The sequence below is a fragment of the Anopheles darlingi genome, chromosome 3 (genome assembly GCF_943734745.1).
Source record: "Anopheles darlingi chromosome 3, idAnoDarlMG_H_01, whole genome shotgun sequence".
Lineage (NCBI taxonomy): Eukaryota > Metazoa > Arthropoda > Insecta > Diptera > Culicidae > Anopheles > Anopheles darlingi.
The window spans coordinates 57,563,160-57,582,041 of NC_064875.1; the positions used below are offsets into that span (position 1 = coordinate 57,563,160).

Consider the following 18,882-nt stretch of genomic DNA (forward strand, 5'->3'; position numbering starts at 1 on the left):
CTTGTCTTAAGACAGTCATACTTTGTTTTTTATCAAGTTAATTGTTTTAATTTTCCATTTCGCGCATTCGCTTTTTCTTTTATTTTCGATCAAACCAGCGTCATCATTGGCGCACCACGATTGTATTCATCCAACGAAATTGCGAATGTCTATCAGTGTAAATTTGAAACGAATGATTGTCACCCAAGTCCCTTCGATGAGTCGCTGAGCACGCATGAACCCACCCAGAAAGCGAACAGCACAGAGTGGATTGCCCCCCAATCTTCAATGTTCGTAGAATCCCCAATGTTTGGAGCGTCAATGGACGGATTGGCAGTAGACAAAAGCTGGTTCGTTGTTTGTGCTCCAAAGAGAATCGGATACGCATCCGATGGATGTCCAATCCATGGTGCTTGCTATGTTATCGCCAACGACACGGCATTTAAAGTTGATCCCAAAGAACAGAGAAGTACGAATATCGTCACAAGATACTTTTTATAGATGGACATCCGTTTTGCTTACAAACGTTTTTATTTACACTACTTCAGATAAGGTAAGGTGTGACGACATAGTTGGACAGACTGGGTTCAGCACGCACGTAACCGATGATGGTAAAGAAATTCTACTTGGCACTCCCGGTTGGGAATCGGTCGGAACTGTCATACGATATCGGCATCGGGAGATGAACAATCGCGATGGAAATGGGATCGAAAGTGATGATTCAATGTCTGAACCTACTTTCCGGCACGGAATTGTTGTCCCCAACTGTAGTCGATTGAATCTTTTAAAGAATAATTCTTACTTTGGATACGCCGTTAGCTCTGGCCAGTTTGTGGAAAACGAGTCAGTCCTGTACGTTGCTAGTGCGCCAAGGGCTGAACATGGCCTAGGGCTAGTGCTCATCTTCGATTACGTTCAACAACCTTTAGAGAATGAAATTGGCATAAGTGTGCTCCAGACAATCACTGGCCACCAGCTTGGCGAGTACTTTGGATATGCATTGCTCACCGAAGACTTCAATAATGATGGATTACCGGATCTCGCTATAGCAGCTCCAATGCATAGCCGAACGAAGGATTTCGATAATGGAGTAGTATATGTTTATCAGAATAAGGGAGGATTGAGTTTCGAGCTACAAGCAACCCTATCATCATCCTACGCCTTCGGAGGCCGCTTCGGAACGAGCTTGGGAAAAATAGGAGACATCAATCGAGATGGTTACGGTGGTAGGACATCTTCTCCTCAATGCATTCTAGATCTACATTCAGCCGCTTTCAAATGATATATTTCTTCTCTCAGATATGGCTGTAGGTGCTCCGCATGAAGACAATGGCGTGGTGTACATCTTCCTTGGATCTGTAGAAGGAATACGAAAAATTCCGAGCCAAGTTATAAAGGCTCCTTCTGATATAAAAGCTATCCACCAACCAATGTTTGGTTATTCGATCTCACGTGGAGTGGACATTGACGGAAATGGTTACAACGACTTGGCCATCGGCGCTCCGAACGCAGAAGTGGTCTACGTTTATAGATCATATCCTATCGTGAAAGTGAATGCTACTATCAGTTCAACTACAAACCGGATACCAATCGAGGGAAGCTCGATAGAGGTTGAAATTTGCTTCTCGCGGGAGTTTGTCCGAAAAGATGGACCATCTTTTGACATTGAACTGGAATATCGACTTGGGCTGGACTTGGCCTACCGACGAGCGTCATTTCAGAACAACGCCAGTAACCCTTTATCCAGCACCGTCAGTATAGGAGAGCATAAGTCATGTCAGAAGTTTGGCATAACGGTCAATGATTCATATGCTACGGCACGCATGGAAGAGAGTAAAAAACCGATGCCCATTCGCATTGAACTAGAGTTCAATCTTACGAACAAATATTCTCCTACTGAAGCTAGTCACTTCTGCGAACAATGTGCCAGTATTGACCCGAACGTGCGCAATGCTGTCAGCAAAGATATCGATATTGAGGATTACTGCAATGACCCTACCTGTTATTCCAATCTACAGATTTCAAGCATAATGTGGGTAGATATTCCTGAACCCTTTCTTATCGGCTCTAGCGAGACAGCAACGTTACATGTGCAGGTGAAAAACATTGGTGAAATCGCTCATTTACCCAAATTGGAGCTTACAGTGAGGGCCAATCTTTCTCCTGTAAAGCTTCCTCCCGGTTGTGAAACAACAAAACTAAGTGACAACAAGAGCAATGTTTTATGCTTTTTGAACAATCGTCTTCCTTTAAACAAAGGGTCAAACATTTCAGTTCCTTTAACATTCGCTATGTCTGAACTTGAAGCCGACAAATATTTAACAGTCAATGCAAATGCTTCAAGTATCAATGAAGACTCCGAGCCATCTAATAATAAAAACACATCGGTTTTGAGGCTCAAACATCACAGTGACGTGGGAGTAGTCAGGTAAGAATTAAAGAATCACTTTCAATATTTTTTTCTGCTACTCCATTTCATCTCTTTTCATTGCATAGCACAACGTCCAAGGAGCAGATCAACTTGAACCATCACAAAGGAAAAGTTAATATGACCCAAAGAGTGTCACTAAATAATTTCGGACCAAGTTATCTCAAGGATGCTGCCTTACGTATAAACGTTCCCTTGAATTATGTGTTAACCCTGAAAAATGGAACTCAGAAGAAATGCAACATTATCAACAAAACGGATATCATCATTAAGGGAAAATATAGCAATCAGACGATTCCATTGAAGTCTACTGAAAATGGATTGATAGAAGTCGATAGCTCCAATGGCAGACATAAGGCCAGTGCCAGAAATGAAGCTCCTCCAATCAACGAAATGAATGAGACGAAAAATTTAAATTTTAACGACAGTACGTCGAATGACCGAAGCTTAACGAGGAACCGCACTACCTTCTTCAACTGCGCGGAAAATAGATATCGAGTCGAATGTGAGAGTTTTACTTACGAAATTCCTGTGTTGCGAGCCTCCAGAATGCCAGCAGTCATAGAAATTCAATTCAAAATCAATCTGGACGAGATCAAAGCATGTTTTGGACAGGAAAATGAAGCCTTCGCTGTTGAGATCATCTCCGATCTGTCTAAAACATCAAACAATGACCCTTTAAATACTTTGAATACTACTTCCAGCGGTTCTAAAACCATTGTTACCGATCCTGACCCACCGTTATGGATTGCAGTTTCTTCAAGTACAGTTGGATTGTTATTGTTCGCTGTCATTTCCTATATATTGTACCAAACGGGATTCTTCAATCGTCCCATCATGAAAGAGCTTCAAAAATTGCGAGAGGTAAGTAGCATTTCAATTAATTTCTGATACGTTTTTGGCTAGGAGTGTCAATTGATATTTCGATTATTTTTCTTTCCAACAATAAGGTACGCATAACTCACCATGAAGATCTGCAGGATGAGAGTCGTAGCATGAAAGATTGTTTTTGTGATGATGAAGAACCTTAGAGCTCGGAATAAGGAATAAGTATATGTAAGAATCGTGTGCAAGCAAGTAAATATGCGTCGAAGATCTCAATATTGTTAGCCAGGTATCGAAAGAATATAGAGTACTTATAAATTATAATATAGTGTAATAAAGAAACGAGTCTTACTAATGAGGTAAGACTTTTGATATGCCTCAACTCAACGGTTTATTTCTATGACGCAAAACGCTACAAGAACATGAATGTACAGCTTCCATCGATCCAATTCACAACACACAAAACAACGCATGACTATGTAAAAATAGACTGCGATATGCATGGTAGACGTTCCCATTAACATTGCCTTGTTGATTCAAAACCAAAGACTGCCAGCGCGTAGCAAACCAGTCATCGTTTTGATGATAACGCCTTCGTTTGCTTGGATGCTGTTCCTATACAACACTCAGGCCTCTGATAATTCGCCGCTACCAACGATATCAATTCGCTCAGTCTTGTACGGTACTTCGCCAATAGAGCACAGTGTGACTGCGTAAGAATTTAAATTGTGGTGGCTATAGCCAATGCTGCGTCGTTAGCAAGAAACAGATTCGAAATGAACAGGTTTATCTGTTTGCAAGGTTGGATTGTTATCTTAATATTTACGCATTTTGCTCATGGCACCCAAATGTTCCGGGAGGCCAACTATATTTTCCGAAAGTCTTCGGTGAATAGTTTCAAGCAGCAGAATCGCAGTTCGTACTTTGGCTATACAGTCAATTTACGAGTTAGTGGGTAAGAAACGCAAACAAAACGTAAACCATGGTTCGCGTTTAGTAATAAGAATAATAGTTTTGTTGAACATTTGACCCTATGACTCATACGAACCAGCCACATCGTGCTTTATGGTCTAAGTATGGTTGTTTATCCAACAGAACGATACCTTAAGATAAACTTCAGACACTATAACTCGACGATAGATGCATTCCGTTTCAACATTCCGTTATGACAGAGTATTTATTGGAGCACCAAGGGCACAATCCCAACTTGAATCTCAACGAAATATCCATGAACCCGGAGCAGTCTACAAGTGCAGCTACACATCAGCATCTGGCTGTTGGCCATTTCATCTCGATAAGGAGGGTAACATCCATGTTGAAAGGTACGATGGTTATATTCGATCCGAGCGAAAAGACTACCGGTTGCTGGGGGCTGCAATGGACGGGTTGACAGCAGATGGAAATTGGTTCGTGGCTTGCGCTCCGAAGGCTATCGGCGAGTTGAATGAACAGTATCATTTGCATGGTGTATGCTATGTTATCGACGATACTCGTGCATCCAACATATCAGAAACGCCACATAAAATTAAACCGTTTATGTTGAACAGTAAGTTAAAAACAGAAATATTACACGTGCCCCCTTCACATAATGTCGATTAAATTGTTTTTTTTTTTAAGAAATGCAGGGCTATAAACTGCCGAATAATAAAAAGGTTTACTTTTACATGCTCGGCCAATTGGGATTTAATGTGCACGTGACGGATGATGGAACTGAAATTATCATAGGTGCTCCTGGTGTCATGGAATGGACTGGAACTGTCATACGCTACCGTCGGAATAGCAATAAGACTAGGAGGGTGGCATGGAATAATGTTCATGTCGTGTATGATCGATACTATTCACATGAAACTACTGTCCCTAACCCGATACGCTTAGAAACGTTGGGTACATTCTCATACTTCGGGTATGCCGTTAGCTCTGGACACTTCTTGGCGAATCAGAAGGTCCTGTACGTTGCTAGTGCCCCACTTTCTAAAGAGGGGCGAGGATTGGTGCTCATCTTCGATTACGTTCAACAACCTTTAGAGAATGAAATTGGCATAAGCGTGCTCCAGACAATCACTGGCCACCAGCTTGGCGAGTACTTTGGATATGCATTGCTCACCGAAGACTTCAATAACGATGGATTACCGGATCTCGCTATAGCAGCTCCAATGCATGGTGTTACAATGGAGTTCGATAATGGAGTAGTCTATGTTTATCAGAATAAGGGAGGATTGAGCTTTGAGCTACAAGCAACCCTATCATCATCCTACGCCTTCGGAGGCCGCTTCGGAACGAGCTTGGGAAAAATAGGAGACATCAATCGAGATGGTTACGGTGGTAGGACATCTTCTTCTCAATGCATTCTAGATCTACATTCAGCCGCTTTCAAATGATATATTTCTTCTCTCAGATATGGCTGTAGGTGCTCCGCATGAAGACAATGGCGTGGTGTACATCTTCCTTGGATCTGTAGAAGGAATACGAAAAATTCCGAGCCAAGTTATAAAGGCTCCTTCTGATATAAAAGCTATCCACCAACCAATGTTTGGTTATTCGATCTCGCGTGGAGTGGACATTGACGGAAATGGTTACAACGACTTGGCCATCGGTGCTCCGAACGCAGAAATGGTCTACGTTTATAGATCATATCCTATCGTGAAAGTGAATGCTACCATCAGTTCAACTACAAACCGGATACCAATCGAGGGAAGCTCGATAGAGGTTGAAATTTGCTTCTCGCAAGAGTTTGTCCGAAAAGATGGACCATCGTTTGAAATTGAACTGGAGTACAGCCTCAAGCTTGATTTGGCCCTTCAGCTAGCGTCACTTCAGAACAATGCCACTAATTCATCATCCAACATCATCAATGTAGGAGAGCATGAATCTTGTCAGAAATTTTACATATCAGTCAATGATTCATATGCTACTGGACGTATGAAAGAGATAAAATTTCCCTTGCCTGTTACAATCGAGATAAAGTACGATCTTACAACCAAGTCTTCTCCGCCTCAAGGCAAACACTTCTGTGAACATTGTGCCATCCTCGATCCAGATAGCAGCAATAGTGTCAGTAAACAATTCTCCATCGGCATTTATTGCGACGACCATATCTGCAACCCAAACCTACGGACTACAAGTTTACAATGGATCAACATCACCAGCCCCTTCATTATTGGTTCAAGAAAGACAGCAACACTTGAAATGCAGATCGAAAACATTGGTGAAGCTGCCCATTTTTCTCAATTGGAGTTGATTGTTCCAATAAACCTCTCCTTAACAAAGCTAAAACGAGATTGTGATTCCAAACCACAAAACGGCGGAGAGACCAGTATAGTTTGCATGTTAAACAATCGGCTTCCTCTAAAGACTAAAGCGATCATCAACATATCATTCACATTCGATTTAACTATGCTTGAAAGACATGATCATTTGAAAGTACATGCAAAAGCTACTACCATTAGCATCGACCTGAATCCAGCTGATAACCAACAGGAATTAGATCTGATGCTCATTGCGCACAATGACATAGAATTGTTCAGGTAAGAAGATCTTTTTGCAAAGATTATCTTTTGCTCATACTTTAATTTGTTTCCTTCCAAATCACAGCGAACCGTCGGTTGCCGATATTAGTCTTGATCAGATGAGTGGATTATTCAACGTCACACACAATTGGACACTTTATAACAATGGACCTAGCTCACTTCAAGATGCATTACTCCATTTGAACATTCCATTGGTTTATAACAGAACGTCCGGTACCGGGAGTTACAGCCAATGCCAAATCATTCTAAGCGACAGCATCAGCCTTGAAGTAATATATCATAATCAAACCATTGCAATCTTGGAAAAGGCGTCTATTGCTGAGCCCCTTAATCCTTTTGCTACTACCGATGAAATTATCATGAATTCAGTCGCACAGGTATCATCAGCTCAAACAAGTGGATTACACTTAGGGAAAAATGAGTCGCGATCCGAAAGATCAAACCCTTCGATTTTTCCAAATGACACACGCATTAATTTAAACTTGCAAACCAAAAGAAGTTTATTTTCAAACCGAACGCTTTTCTTCAACTGCTCAGGTGCTCAGGTTGGATGTTACAAGACTCAAGCCAATCTCGAATCATTTTTAGCTGATAATTTGCCAATAATTATCGAACTTCGATACACAATTGATCTAGATGCAATTAACGCTTGTCTCGAGGGAGAAAAGAATGTCTTTGTTATTCAGGTTCTATCACATTTGCACAAAAGGTCAGATAGTGATCGATCATCATTTAACATTACTAGCAACGATATTGATATTACCACCACAAAAACATTGATCTCTAGCACACCAATGAAATTTTATATATATTCATCACTTGGAGGACTGCTAGTGATGGCTCTTATTTCCTACATAATGTATCGAAAAGGCTTTTTCGAGCGTACTCTAAGAAACGAGATGAAACAGCGTTATAAAAAGATCGAAACAAGCACATCTATGAACCAAACACGAAACAGTTATAGCGCAATGTCAATTGATTCAAACATATTTCAAGATGAATAATATGCAAAATGCAGGTTACTTTCTAGAGGCCGCGATTCGAACATCTGTTGTAAGTCCATTCATGTCAACCTGGATACAATTTTCCTTCTCGTTTGACAATGGAAAAAAAAACATTACTCATCACGCTTCGAAATGTTGGGCAACATGGAATTAAATAGCTCTTGTACCGCAATACACCAAAGAAACTGCTGTTGAGTATATCCGGAACATATCCAAGGAGGAAGATCTCCGGAACATATTCAAGGAGACGGAAAGAAATGCCTTACGAAGTTGAAACTATGGTAATTTCAATAAACATTTGGCTAAATAACTATTCTTCATTTAAACGAAAAAGATAAGTATTTACTCGAGCAAGGGTTTTTGCTATTTTAGTTTAAAATAATATTTAATGCTTCATAGGTATACGGTAATCAAAAGCACCTGGAAACATGGTTGTTACGGTGTTGTGCCGCGGGAAAGTGTGCCTTTTTCCAACGAAGCACCTTCATGTTCACTGTGTCCTTTAATATAGTGCAGCAGGCACAAAGCATGCGCATCGTATCTACCTCCTTAAGGAGCTACTTTGGTACGCACATGGGTAAGTGAGGCATGTAACACTACTTTGGTCGTTTTTCAAATTTCAAAATAGAAGTGAACATTTCTGTTTCTCGTGAAACTCCTCACTCACATTCAATCTATTTAACTGCTAAAGCGACAAGCTGCTATCGTTCTGACCCACCCCCCCATTCGTCTTCTTTTCATCACCATGAGAATCAATAGTGGTTCGCCGTTCTGCGCTCGTTTTGCTAGTTTCGCTAGAACTGGTAACGACGCGTCTATCTTCGCGTATGTTGTAAATTGACGACACTCGAAAATCATTGCACCATCGAGCTATATTCGTCACTGGACATGCACATGTGTAATGCAGCGGGGTATAGTTTTGAGAAAAGAATATGGCTCAATTAATTTAGTTTCTACAGTGAAGTCGTTCGAGAAGAACGCAAACATTATATCGAAGCGTGTTGCTCGTTAGATCAATTTTACAAATTCAACGAGGTGTTTGTGTAAAACTGTACATTTAATAAGACTTGTTTAAAATTACTATGACTGTGAGCAAGTGGGTGAAGTTGTGGCTGTTACCGTTCTTTTGGATTTCATCAGGACAGGGGATGAACATGTGTGGAGAACCCAATTATACCTTCCGAAAACCGCCGTCATCCAGCAACAACGTGCAACAGAGTCCCGGTTCTAATTTTGGATATTCCATTAGCCTGCATACAACTGGGTTAGTTCAATTTCTGAATAGTGCAAACATTAACCAATTCTGAACACTATTTGATTCACTATTTGATTTGAGTCGTAAAACAAAAGTGCAACCTTCCATTCGTGATTCAACGGCAGTATCTCAAAACAGTCATGTTTTGTATTCTTTACTATTTGTACACTTTTTTTCGGTTTCTCGTATTCAGCGTCATCGTTGGAGCACCCCGAATGAAATTATCCAATGAAACAACCAGTACTTATCAATGTAGCTTTCAAACTAACGACTGCCTCCCGAGTCCTTTCGATGGGTTACTTAACACTCATATGAAAGAGAAAAACAAGCCTGCAAAATCGACTGAGACTGAGTCTCCGATGTTTGGATCATCAATGGACGGATTGGCATCACAACCCAATTGGCTCGTTGTTTGTGCACCAAAGAGGATCTGTCATGAAACTCCTGCTTTCAAATATATTCATGGCTCTTGCATAGTAACAAATGGTACAGCAAATAGTCATGAAATTCATCTCTTACATAGAAATAGTAAGTCTACTGTCACACCAAGAAGATCAAACTTAAACATTTGCTAATTATTTTAATTTCTTATTATTATACTTCCGATATTATTAACTTATATTTATTGTTCCTGCACCAGCCACAGAGCTGCGCGATAAAAATTACGAGTTTACCCAGCTTGGATTTAATGTACATATGACAGACGATGGAACTGAAATTCTAATCGGCGCCCCTGGTGTGACGAACTGGGCCGGAACGGTCGTGCGATACCGACATCGATTAAACGGCGGAAGAAATTTATCAAATGTATTATATACACCTAACAACGCACTTCCAGGATCAGTTTTTTGGCACGAAACTACTGTCCCTAACTCTCGTCGATTGAATCTTTTTAAGTATAATTCTTACTTTGGCTATGCCGTGAGTTCTGGACAGTTTGTGAAAAACGAGTCAGTTCTGTACGTTGCTAGTGCGCCAAGGGCTGAACACGGCTTAGGACTGGTGCTCATCTTCGATTACGTTGAGCAGAAAGGGTTGAATGAGACAGTATTGCAAAAGCGCCGACTCTTCGCTGGCCACCAGCTTGGCGAGTACTTTGGATATGCGCTGCTCACCGAAGACTTCAATAACGATGGATTAGCGGATCTCGCTATAGCAGCTCCAATGCATAGCCGAACGAAGGATTTCGATAATGGAGTAGTGTATGTTTATCAGAATAAGGGAGGATTGAGCTTTGAGCTACAAGCAACCCTATCATCATCCTACGCCTTCGGAGGCCGCTTCGGAACGAGCTTGGGAAAAATAGGAGACATCAATCGAGATGGTTACGGTGGTAGGACATCTTCTTCTCAATGCATTCTAGATCTACATTCAGCCGCTTTCAAATGATATATTTCTTCTCTCAGATATGGCTGTAGGTGCTCCGCATGAAGACAATGGCGTGGTGTACATCTTCCTTGGATCTGTAGAAGGAATACGAAAAATTCCGAGCCAAGTTATAAAGGCTCCTTCTGATATAAAAGCTATCCACCAACCAATGTTTGGTTATTCGATCTCGCGTGGAGTGGACATTGACGGAAATGGTTACAACGACTTGGCCATCGGTGCTCCGAACGCAGAAATGGTCTGCGTTTATAGATCATATCCTATCGTGAAAGTGAATGCTACCATCAGTTCAACTACAAACCGGATACCAATCGAGGGAAGCTCGATAGAGGTTGAAATTTGCTTCTCGCGAGAGTTTGTCCGAAAAGATGGACCATCGTTTGAAATTGAACTGGAGTACAGCCTCAAGCTTGATTTGGCCCTTCAGCTAGCGTCACTTCAGAACAATGCCACTAATTCATCATCCAACATCATCAATGTAGGAGAGCATGAATCTTGTCAGAAATTTTACATATCAGTCAATGATTCATATGCTACTGGACGTATGAAAGAGATAAAATTTCCCTTGCCTGTTACAATCGAGATAAAGTACGATCTTACAACCAAGTCTTCTCCGCCTGAAGGCAAACACTTCTGTGAACATTGTGCCATCCTCGATCCAGATAGCAGCAATAGTGTCAGTAGATATTTCTCCATCGACGTCTATTGCGACGATCATTTCTGCAACCCAAACCTACGGATTACAAGTTTAGAATGGGTTAATACCACCAGCCCCTTCATTATTGGTTCGAGAAAGACAGCAACACTTGAAATGCAGATTGAAAACATTGGTGAAGCTGCCCATTTTTCTCAATTGGAGTTGATAGTTCCGATAAACCTCTCCTTAACAAAGCTAAAACGAGATTGTGATTCCAAACCACAAACCGACGGAGAGACCAGTATAGTTTGCATGTTAAACAATCGGCTTCCTCTAAAGACTAAAGCGATCATCAACATATCATTCACATTCGATTTAACTATGCTTGAAGGACATGATCATTTGAAAGTACATGCAAAAGCTACTACCATTAGCATCGACTTGAATCCAGCTGATAACCAACAGGAATTAGATCTGATGCTCATTGCGCACAATGACATAGAATTGTTCAGGTAAGAAGATCTTTTTGCAAAGATTATCTTTTGCTCATACTTTAATTTGTTTCCTTCCAAATCACAGCGAACCGTCGGTTGCCGATATTAGTCTTGATCAGATGAGTGGATTATTCAACGTCACACACAATTGGACACTTTATAACAATGGACCTAGCTCACTTCAAGATGCATTACTCCATTTGAACATTCCATTGGTTTATAACAGAACGTCCGGTACCGGGAGTTACAGCCAATGCCAAATCATTCTAAGCGACAGCATCAGCCTTGAAGTAATATATCATAATCATACCATTGCAATCTTGAAAAAGGCGTCTATTGCTGAGCCCCCGAGTCCTTTTGCAACTACCGATGAAATTATCATGACTTCAGTCGCACAGGTATCATCAGCTCAAACAAGTGGATTACACTTAGGGAAAAATGAGTCCCGATCCGAAAGATCAAACCCTTCGATTTTTCCAAATGACACACGCATTAATTTAAACTTGCAAACCAAAAGAAGTTTATTTTCAAACCGAACGCTTTTCTTCAACTGCTCAGGTGCTCAGGTTGGATGTTACAAGACTCAAGCCAATCTCGAATCATTTTTAGCTGATAATTTGCCAATAATTATCGAACTTCGATACACAATTGATCTAGATGCAATTAACGCTTGTCTCGAGGGAGAAAAGAATGTCTTTGTTATTCAGGTTCTATCACATTTGCACAAAAGGTCAGATAGTGATCGATCATCATTTAACATTACTAGCAACGATATTGATATTACCATCACAAAAACATTGATCTCTAGCACACCAATGAAATTTTATATATATTCATCACTTGGAGGACTGCTAGTGATGGCTCTTATTTCCTACATAATGTATCGAAAAGGCTTTTTCGAGCGTACTCTAAGAAACGAGATGAAACAACGTTATAAAAAGATCGAAACAAACACATCTGTTGAAGGAACTCCCCGCTGTCTGCGTTCGTCTGTTCTTGATATCTAGTTAATTGGCCAAATACGTTCATGAAAAGCATGTTGAAAATTTCTGATTAAAAAATAGTAAGAACATACTTATAATTGATGTTATTGTAGAGATTTTACAAAAAATATGAAAGTACAACAAAATAAATTGTGAAATGTGCCGATGTGAAATAAATGGAAATAACATTTTAAACCGATCGAATCAGACACATCTAAGGACCAAACACGTAATAGTCCCGGGGCAGTGTAGATTGATTCATGCTTATATATGGATTAATAGCGATTATCTTTTATTATTATTGATTATCTTAGCTTCATGATTATTGATTATCTTCTATAGGTTCCTTAACTAGTTGGACTACCCTGCTGTAGCGAATGCTTTAGGAAGATTCTAGGAGGTATAACACACTTCTATTTTTATTTTATTACTTTTGCCTTTTTATCAAGCGAAGTATAACATATGGAACAAGGCTGAAGGGAAACACACCATAGCAACTGATAGACCAACGAAAGTCAATGTTGCGAATGGTATCGCGCTCCTCTAGGAGCTATTTTCACCAGTTATACTCGACTGGGCATGAACATGTGTAATGCAAAGAAGCATAGTTCTGAGAAAAGAAAATGGCTCAATTAATTTAGTTTCTACAGTGAAATCGTTCGAGATGGACGCAAACATTTGGTGGTGATGGAAATAATTCAAAAGTTGGTGTACGTTAGATCAATCTGACAAATTCATCGTGATGTTTGTGTAAAACTGTAAAGTTAATAAGACTTGTTTGAAATTATTATGGCTGTGAGCAAGTGGGTGATGTTGTGGCTGTTACCGTTGTCGTGGATTTCATCGGGACACGGAGTGGAAATGTTTGGCGAAACCAATTATATCTTCCGAAAACCGCCATCATCGAGCAACAACGAGCAACAGAGTCCCGGTCCTAATTTTGGATATTCCATTAGCCTGCATACAACTGGGTTAGTACAATTTCTGAACAGTTGAAACAACGACCAAATCTAAACACTGGGAAATGTTAAGCTTTTACTATATTCATTTACATTATACTTTAAACAAAGAAAGTGGATTGCAGACATCAATCATAGCTACCATATACCGAATAATAATAACTTTCATTTCGCTATGATTCATAAGTCCTATAGCAGAAAGCCTTTGGAACAAAAAAGTAGCACAACGAGAGAAACATGTTATCGTAAAAAATTGTTCAGCCAAATATATGAGTCAGCAGCATTATCTTAAAACAGTCATGAATTGGATTTTTTACATTTCTTTTGTTTTCGATCGAACTAGCGTCATCGTTGGAGCACCACGATTGTATTCATCCAACGAAACTACAAGCACCTATCAGTGTATGTTTGATGCAAATGAGTGTCATCCAAGTCCCTTCGATGGGTCGCTTAACATTCATACGAATGAGACCAAACGAGTATTCCAGTCGTCTAAGACTGAGTCTCCGATGTTTGGATCATCAATGGACGGATTGGCATCAAAATCCAATCGGTTCGTTGTTTGTGCACCAAAGAGGATCTGTAGAGAATCTGAAATCTTTAAATACATGCATGGATCTTGCATAGTAACAAATGGAACAACAAAGAGCTATGAAATACATTTCTTACATAGCAATAGTAAGTTCAATGCCTTACAAAGATGATTACTTCACTTTATTGTTAAAATTTTCTGTTGTTGTTCCATCAGGCAAAGAACTGTGGGATCCAGACTATGCGGTAAGCCAACTCGGATTCAGTGTGCATATGACAGGCAATGGAACTGAAATTCTAATCGGCGCCCCTGGCGCAAAGTTCGGCACTGGCACTGTCATACGATACCGACATCGATTAAACGGCGGAAGAAATCAATCAAATATATTAATTACACCTAACAACGCACTTCCGGGATCAGCTTTTTGGCACGAAACTACTGTCCCTAACTCTCGTCGATTGAATCTTTTTAAGTATAATTCTTACTTTGGCTATGCCGTGAGTTCTGGACAGTTTGTGAAAAACGAGTCAGTTCTGTACGTTGCTAGTGCGCCAAGGGCTGAACACGGCTTAGGACTGGTGCTCATCTTCGATTACGTTGAGCAGAAAGGGTTGAATGAGACAGTATTGCAAAAGCGCCGACTCTTCGCTGGCCACCAGCTTGGCGAGTACTTTGGATATGCGCTGCTCACCGAAGACTTCAATAACGATGGATTAGCGGATCTCGCTATAGCAGCTCCAATGCATAGCCGAACGAAGGATTTCGATAATGGAGTAGTGTATGTTTATCAGAATAAGGGAGGGTTGAGCTTTGAGCTACAAGCAACCCTATCATCATCCTACGCCTTCGGCGGCCGCTTCGGAACGAGCTTGGGAAAATTAGGAGATATCAATCGAGATGGTTACGGTGGTAGGATATGTTCTCCGCAATGCATTCTAGATCTACATTCAGCCGCTTTCAAATGATATATTTCTTCTCTCAGATATGGCTGTAGGTGCTCCGCATGAAGACAATGGCGTCGTGTACATCTTCCTTGGATCTGTAGAAGGAATACGAAAAATTCCGAGCCAAGTTATAAAGGCTCCTTCTGATATAAAAGCTATCCACCAACCAATGTTTGGTTATTCGATCTCGCGTGGAGTGGACATTGACGGAAATGGTTACAACGACTTGGCCATCGGTGCTCCGAACGCAGAAGTGGTCTGCGTTTATAGATCATATCCTATCGTAAAAGTGAATGCTACTATCAGTTCAACTACAAACCGGATACCAATCGAGGGAAGCTCGATCGAGGTTGAAATTTGCTTCTCGCGGGAGTTTGTCCGAAAAGATGGACCATCGTTTGACGTTCAACTGCAGTATCGACTTCAGCTGGACTTGGCCCTTCGGCTAGCGTCACTTCAGAACAATGCCACTAATTCATCATCCAACATCATCAATGTAGGAGAGCATGAATCTTGTCAGAAATTTTACATATCAGTCAATGATTCAAATGCTACTGGACGCCTGAAAGAGATAAAATTTCCCTTGCCTGTTACAATCGAGATAAAGTACGATCTTACAATCAATTCTTCTCCGCCTGAAGGCAAACACTTCTGTGAACATTGTGCCATCCTCGATCCAGAAATTAGAAATAGTGTCAGTAAACAATTCTCCATCGGCATTTATTGCGATAACCATATCTGCAACCCAAACCTACGGATTACAAGTTTACAATGGATCAACATCACCAGCCCCTTCATTATTGGTTCGAGAAAGACAGCAACACTTGAAATGCAGATTGAAAATATTGGTGAAGCTGCCCATTTTTCACAGTTGAAGTTGATAGTTCCGATAAGCCTCTCCTTAACAAAGCTAAAACGAGATTGTGATTCCAAACCACAAAACGACGGAGAGACGAGTATAGTTTGCATGTTAAACAATCGGCTTCCTCTAAAGACTAAAGCGATCATCAACATATCATTCACATTCGATTTAACTATGCTTGAAGGACATGATCATTTGAAAGTACATGCAAAAGCTACTACCATTAGCATCGAGCTGAATCCAGCTGATAACCAACAGGAATTAGATCTGATGCTCATCGTGCACAATGACATAGAATTGTTCAGGTAAGAAGATCTTTTTGCAAAGATTATCTTTTGCTCATACTTTAAATTGTTTCCTTTCAAATCACAGCGAACCGTCAGTTGCCGATATTAGTCTTGATCAGATGAGTGGATTATTCAACGTCACACACAATTGGACACTTTATAACAATGGACCTAGCTCACTTCTAGATGCATTACTCCATTTGAACATTCCATTGGTTTATAACAGAACGTCCGGTACCGGAAGTTACAGCCAATGCCAAATCATTCTAAGCGACAGCATCAGCCTTGAAGTAATATATCATAATCATACCATTGCAATCTTGGAAAAGGCGTCTGTTGCTGAGCCCCCGAGTCCTTTTGCAACTACCGATGAAATTATCATGACTTCAGTCGCACATGTATCATCAGCTCAAACAAGTGGATTACACTTAGGGAAAAATGAGTCCCGATCCGAAAGATCAAACCCTTCGATTTCTCCAAATGACACACGCATTAATTCAAACTTGCAAACCAAAAGAAGTTTATCATCAAACCGAACGGTTTTCTTCAACTGCTCAGATGCTCAGGTTGGATGTTACAAAACTCAAGCCAATCTCGAATCATTTTTAGCTGATAATTTGCCAATAATTATCGAACTTCGATACACAATTGATCTAGATGCAATTAACGCTTGTCTCGAGGGAGAAAAGAATGTCTTTGTTATTCAGGTTCTATCACATTTGCACAAAAGGTCAGATAGTGATCGATCATCATTTAACATTACTAGCAACGATATTGATATTACCATCACAAAAACATTGATCTCTAGCACACCAATGAAATTTTATATATATTCATCACTTGGAGGACTGCTAGTGATGGCTCTTATTTCCTACATAATGTATCGAAAAGGCTTTTTCGAGCGTACTCTAAGAAACGAGATAAAACAAAGTTATAAAAAGATCGAAACAAACACATCTGTTGAAGGAACTGTCGGCTGTCTGCGTTCGTCTGTTCTTGATATGTAGTTCTTTGGCCAAATACCTTCACGAAGAGCAAGTTGGAAAATTATTTTTGAAATGCTAAAAGTTAAAAATATACAAAGAAAATATATTTGTTTAAAAAACTTGCTGAACTAATTACACTTGCTTTGAAAAGATATTATTAAATACAATGTCAACAGTGATTAAACTATAAAAAAAATAAATTTCTTCAAATTTCATGTGTTTACTGGAGTTGTTCCAATTTTTATTTATCGTTTCGTAATTATTCACTCAAACCGCTTTCAAAAGCGATACTCCCTTGGCGATTATCGATTACTTCATCTATCAACATATACACGCTCAATATTCCCTTCAAGTATGCTACTTTTATCCAACCAATTAATCGGACACTGCAGCATCCAAAGCTGTCTGTCTATCACACCGCATCACCCTTTTAACATTTATTTCAATAATATTGTCTGATTTTAGTACATCTCACATACGGTATGGCGAAACAATCAGATTTATGCTACAATCTTTTGTTGTCTTCAAACCCTCTATTCTAATTTTGCATATTAACAACGTAACACTCCATAGCGCTTCACTGTGTCAGTATTAACAAACGAGTTAATTTATACATTTCTTGACGAAGAGTTGAAGACGAAGACGGGTTCATCAGAAGCTTTTTTACTAGCAATATTACGTAAACTATCATGGATTGGTACTAAAAACGTACCAGCATAATGAATGATTCAGTACGCAACAATTGCTGACAGGGGCAAAGATAAATTATCTTGAGATACGTTCGATAACATTTCTATTCAATCAAATACTTTCAAAATTAGCTAGTCTTCTTTGCCAACATGACAGGCGACGGTTCCCGTTGACACAACCGTCCTTAAATATGATAAATGATTGTATTTTATCCATCTCTCACTTCTTTGCTTACTCGAAGCAGCTTCATTCATAAGTCAAATAAATATGTTGATATCTATTGAAAATAAGATGCTTATCTAAGAGTGTCGCTACGCCCCACTCATTTGAAGTATGATCATTAGCCCTCAAACAATCGAAGCTTCCGTACACGAAATAAGCTGCTAAATTCGATTGTTCAACTGGGATAAATCGAATGTCCTCTGCAAGTTGCGAGGGTATTTAAACGACTTCCAGTTAACTCGCCACCCCGATCTTAGATGAGCTAAAATAGTGCAATAGCAGTAGATTTGTAAACATCAAAATAATAGCAAAGTGAGGGTCGCTCTATGGCCTATTAAATTAAAATTTCGTACCACAAAGACCTAATGTACAATGACGCTTAACTACTCTCTCGAGGAATCGAACAAAATCGTCAGAAAAAAAACCTCTCAAGAAAACCATATAAGTACCACAGATCAATAATGTTATGAAAATAATAATCCACTAAATATGCACAATGATTATCACTAAAATTGTATGTAATTAACTTAAAGGCAAACGCACACTACACATAGACCATCGATAGCTAATCGTATGACCAATGGTTTATCACGCTCGACCCACGAGAGGAGGCCACAACTAAAATCAGCACATGGTTTCATTGATTGGCGGTTCTGTGTCCTCGTCCGTGCTGCTCTTAATGTTAGACGACAGCTTGGCAATTTCGTCCTGCACCAGGTTCGTGCTAATGCACGGTATGGTGGCTGCATCGCGATGTTCGTTCTGTGTGTCCTCCGTACTGGTGGAGCTGCTCTCCTTCAGCAGGCTTAGTACACTCTTCGTCCCCATCAAGCTCAAACTATCACTAAACCGAGTCGTGCGAGGTGGTTTGGTCGGCACTGC

At 40.1% G+C, this 18,882-nt stretch overlaps 4 protein-coding genes across 15 annotated transcripts in view; 3 read left to right on the forward strand and 1 right to left on the reverse strand.

Moving 5' to 3' along the window:
* The first annotated feature begins 420 nt into the window (after window positions 1-420).
* On the forward strand, window positions 421-3,533 carry LOC125955648 (integrin alpha-PS3-like). The gene is made up of 5 exons (XM_049686787.1): window positions 421-448; window positions 528-1,205; window positions 1,279-2,407; window positions 2,476-3,271; window positions 3,358-3,533. Exons 2-5 carry the CDS (start codon window positions 662-664, stop codon window positions 3,436-3,438), a joined length of 2,550 nt encoding a protein of 849 aa, XP_049542744.1. The 5' UTR covers window positions 421-448; window positions 528-661; the 3' UTR covers window positions 3,439-3,533.
* Window positions 3,534-4,070: 537 nt separating this feature from the next.
* LOC125955649 (integrin alpha-PS3-like) lies at window positions 4,071-11,156 on the forward strand. The gene is made up of 5 exons (XM_049686788.1): window positions 4,071-4,187; window positions 4,405-4,778; window positions 4,850-5,554; window positions 10,425-10,882; window positions 11,067-11,156. Exons 1-5 carry the CDS (start codon window positions 4,081-4,083, stop codon window positions 11,154-11,156), a joined length of 1,734 nt encoding a protein of 577 aa, XP_049542745.1. The 5' UTR covers window positions 4,071-4,080.
* A 119-nt stretch (window positions 11,157-11,275) lies between these two features.
* On the forward strand, window positions 11,276-17,109 carry LOC125955650 (integrin alpha-PS3-like). Its single transcript, XM_049686789.1, has 5 exons — window positions 11,276-11,553; window positions 11,621-12,494; window positions 14,483-14,918; window positions 14,992-16,120; window positions 16,188-17,109. Exons 1-5 carry the CDS (start codon window positions 11,354-11,356, stop codon window positions 17,107-17,109), a joined length of 3,561 nt encoding a protein of 1,186 aa, XP_049542746.1. The 5' UTR covers window positions 11,276-11,353.
* A 196-nt stretch (window positions 17,110-17,305) lies between these two features.
* The window catches only part of LOC125956028 (transient receptor potential cation channel trpm), a 56,655-nt gene continuing 55,078 nt past the window's right edge, over window positions 17,306-18,882 (reverse strand). For all 12 annotated transcript variants that reach the window (XM_049687470.1, XM_049687467.1, XM_049687471.1 and 9 more), the window contains one exon: window positions 17,306-18,882. This exon is cut by the window's right edge and continues 863 nt beyond it. In XM_049687470.1, the coding sequence (XP_049543427.1) occupies window positions 18,625-18,882 (258 nt within the window). In that variant the 3' untranslated portion in view covers window positions 17,306-18,624.